Genomic DNA, 4,022 nt, shown 5'->3' on the forward strand with positions numbered 1-4,022 from the left:
CTCGTTAGACGTCAAAATGACTGTAGTGCAGCTGACCATTGTGTTAAGAACAAATGTTTAACAAGTACAGGCGGCAGCGAGCTTCTTAAAGCAAGTCAGTAAGGTTTTAAATAACTCATTCTTAATCCTGTGGGTGTTTTTTTCTATTAACATCACATTTTATTAAAAAAATAAGTTTCCTATATTTAACATGTATATTAGCTTGCTGTATAGGACTGAAGATCTCGAGACCTTTAACATTAAATGATAATAAATCAAACACTTTCTTCACAGCTTTGAAAAAGGGGAGGGAAGAAGAAGGGGAGGACAGGAAAGAGGAAGGAAAAGGAGGAAGCACCAGGCCGTTCCTAGCAAGAGAACCAAATAGTTCTACAGCATCAAATTATGAAACTGCATCACAAACGTTAGAAAAACTATTATATTCATCAAATTTGGATATATTCCATATAATTAGAACATACCATTGGGAAAGACTAGGCTGGGAAGGAATACATTCCATTTCCAATTGTCTCTTCTCTGCATTTCCAAGAAATCCTTGTCCTTCCTTCTCTACAAGCCATCACTGATTTACTTGCATTTGTATAAACTAATGTTCCAGCGCGTCAGTTGCACTAAAGCCAGGTATACAAGACCCTGCAGGGAAACAACCTGAAACTATTTTATCACAGATTTTCCCCAACAACAGCAAGAATACTGGATAAATTTGATGGAGGAAACAACTCAGAGGTGTGCACATTATGTATTTAATTTGTAGTCCAGAATATTGCCCCCACATACTTTCAACAAGAAACCTGTGGAGTCATCTCTAACATAACATATATACATGGTGCTTACACAGTCTCCATGGGGCCCAGGGTCTATGCAAGAAGAGAGAGATGAGGGAACGAACAACGCCCCTAAATCCCATGGGCTATCTGTGCAAGAGATTAGCAGCCTGTGGTTGTATTGCTCTACGTGCAATTGCTCCGCCGTGGTGAGCGCACCCCCTTCCTACACAGGGTTTCACAGAGATAGCCACCTGTGCAGAAATGCCCTGGCAGTTACATCATTAGCAGCTGTGTTTTCAGGGATTAGGGAGAATGAAAACTCGTGGAGCACCTGAAGGACTGGGTGAGACTTGATCTTTTGTATAAAAACCCATCTCGGGGGACACAGAGTTCAGCCAATGAATTCTCTGCTGCTTCTCTCTGGGAGAAGGGAATGACAAATTACGTTCCAAGAAAAAACATCAGGAGAGAAAATACTATCTGCGAGGAGGGATAAAAGGTCGCGCTCTTCCCCCGACAGATTACGTCCCGGGAAGAGACAGTTTCTGGTTCCCTTCAAAGAGAGCTATACTAGCAGAAGACTGGAGACATATATATATATATCCTTGCACGAACCATCTCTTACTTTCCCCACTTGAATACCAAAGCCTTTCTATAACAAGGATAAAAAACCATGTTTGCAGTTTAAGCAACGAGGGCATTTTAGATTGCTGTCAAATCAAAACACACTGGAAATATCCAAACGAATCTCAACATTAGTCTGATGCTACCTAAAGCCAAGAACAAACAAGCAAGCAATGAAGGCTGGTATTTTGGTTTTTTGCGTGGATATTACAAAAAATAGTAATCATACACTTTTTTTTCTTTTTAAATGTTCATTACTTAGATAAAGCACATATGAATGTAACATTCAGAATTGTAACATAGAAAATGTAATGTGGGCAATCTGCTATTCCAAGTACACTTACCAAAATACAATTTTATAATGAAGAAAGTCTCAAAATACACCTGTACAACAACTGGGATCCACAAAATATGATTTAATAGTATCACTCAAGATCACTTCATTGAAACCACTTTTATAATACTGTTAGAATAGTAATCTCTGGTCAAAGAGCATTCTCCCCCTTTCCCTAGCCCGTCCCACTCAAGCAAGGGTGGAATTTTAATTGCAACGCGTATCTTGTAAAACCCCAAATCTGAAGCAGTCCTATTAACTATTACACTGCCTACACTTAAGATACTGGGAGGATGGGACTCACCCTCTCTGAGGCCATGGTACACTGAGACACTTACCCATATTATTGTTTGTAGCGCAAGCAGAATAATCTTGTAAAGGGCAACTAAATAGGGCCAAAATATGAATTAATTACCTCACTACCAAATCATTCCCTATGTGTTACTTAAGCCTGTAACGTTACAACTTTACTGAAAAAGAAAAAGTTAACCATTTTATCCTATAAATATTTTCTTTATTTGCTTTATGTTTAGAAGTTGCTATTTAAGTTCTATTAACAGAAATACATAACAAAAGCTCCCTAACAAGTGGAAAAAAAGTAATTACAAATGCTGAAAAAGTTGGCCTCATTAACATATGTACAGACTTGCTTACTTAATACACATCTTTGTGGGAATTAAATCATTTTATGACACACATTTATACAGGCATTGAACATTCCCAAGTAACTTTGAGCAGAGAATACGCCAAATCTTTAGTCTGGGCAGACAAAAATGTATATTTCAGTTCTGATTGTGGAGCTAGCATGCAACAGATACAACATTCAGTCTGAGCTGCTGTTGAGAAGTTGTTCTGTTTTTTCCTGCAAAGATCTCTCCATTGAACTTGGGTCCTTCTGTCCCTTCTTTTCCTTGTTCTGCTGTTCCTGCAGCTTCAGGATTATTTTTCGTATTTCTTCTCTTTTGGTTTTCATTCTTGGGCGTGGAAACCAGTCTGTTAAGTTCATTGGTAACTCAAAACTCAGAATGGGATTCTGAAAAGAAAGATCATTTGGATGTTACAGTAAGGAGTTACTACCTGAAAGACTGGAGAGAAGTGTAGTGGGGAAAAGTACATTCTTCCCCACCTCATTCCATCAGTATGAAACAAAATTTCTACAATTTGTGTGTTTTGTACATATACAATTAAGGTAAAATCAATCAAGCTTCAGTATGTTACAGAGCAACATTCATCCAGATCACAGTTCTGGTTATAAGAGTGCCCAAATAATCTACCCAGTTTGCTACATCTTTTAGACTGTGCGTTTGACTGGATAAATGTGTAAAACGGTTCTAGTTATAAAAGAGAGAGAGAGAAAAAAAAATGTTGTAATGATATAGAGCATTTTTTTTAAAGGATGACTAGCATCAAAATCTAGAGCTGATTAGGAATCTGTTGCTAAATACTCCTGGTCTTACAAATACCTTTAGGACCACAATCAACTAGTTTCACATTTCACCCTAAAAAACAGGGCCTGTGAAAAGCCCCTGGCTACCACCAGCCCTTTTTATGCTTACATTCTGTTTTCTTGCTAGAGGTCATTCATCCAAAGAATTAAGAGGCTGATTATTATGAGACATTATCTACACCACTTCTGCGCCACTGTACAATTGCACCCCTACCAAACAACAGCTTGTGGAATAGCGTTTTCTCTCAAAGAAATTCCTCCCTTTGCGTATTCTAGTTGACATCATTAACAGGGTTATTTAAAAGTGAATTCTATTTATCCACTGAGCTAACAGTAGCAAGGCTACTTGGGGAAAAAAAATAGTCATATTCTGTACAGGAACATGTCAGTGCTTAATGTTGCACTAGCGACATTACTCCACATCCAAGCAGAATATCAACTAGATAACAGGGCAATAAAAAACCCCTATGTTGACCTGACTTAAACCAGCAGTAAGTAGGCTTCAGATGAATGACACTAAAGATGCAGAAAACCATGGGCAAAAACTGAACAAGTTTCCCATCGTTTCAATTCTTAAATAGGCCAGAAAAAAGGCATACGAACTTTAACAGAAACTAATTAGTGTGGTTACCAACAATAGACAGATAATTCAAACTGATCTGAGCACATCCTTAACTAGGGCTTTTTTGTTGTTCGCTCTGGGGAAGGAATGCAGGGATACGGCTCAGAAGCTGGCCGCGCACATACTCTGCTGCCTGGGAGCCTCCTTCCAGCTTGGCGAGTTGTTGCCTTGCGAACTGACAGGGCCCATCCCGCAGCGCACCCCCAGCAGCCCCCCCGCAGTGGCACG

At 39.1% G+C, this 4,022-nt stretch overlaps 1 protein-coding gene across 1 annotated transcript in view; it reads right to left on the minus strand.

Moving 5' to 3' along the window:
- Nucleotides 1–492: 492 nt before the first annotated feature.
- SENP6 (SUMO specific peptidase 6) overlaps nt 493–4,022 on the minus strand; it is a gene marked incomplete at its 5' end in the record, with an annotated part of 65,004 nt that continues 61,474 nt past the window's right edge. Inside the window, one exon of the mRNA XM_009646081.2 lies at nt 493–2,758. Coding sequence (XP_009644376.2) covers nt 2,549–2,758 — 210 coding nt within the window. The remainder of the gene's footprint in view (nt 2,759–4,022) is intronic.

This window comes from Egretta garzetta, unplaced genomic scaffold (genome assembly GCF_000687185.1).
Source record: "Egretta garzetta isolate BGI_Z169 unplaced genomic scaffold, ASM68718v1 scaffold9, whole genome shotgun sequence".
Classification (NCBI taxonomy): domain Eukaryota; kingdom Metazoa; phylum Chordata; class Aves; order Pelecaniformes; family Ardeidae; genus Egretta; species Egretta garzetta.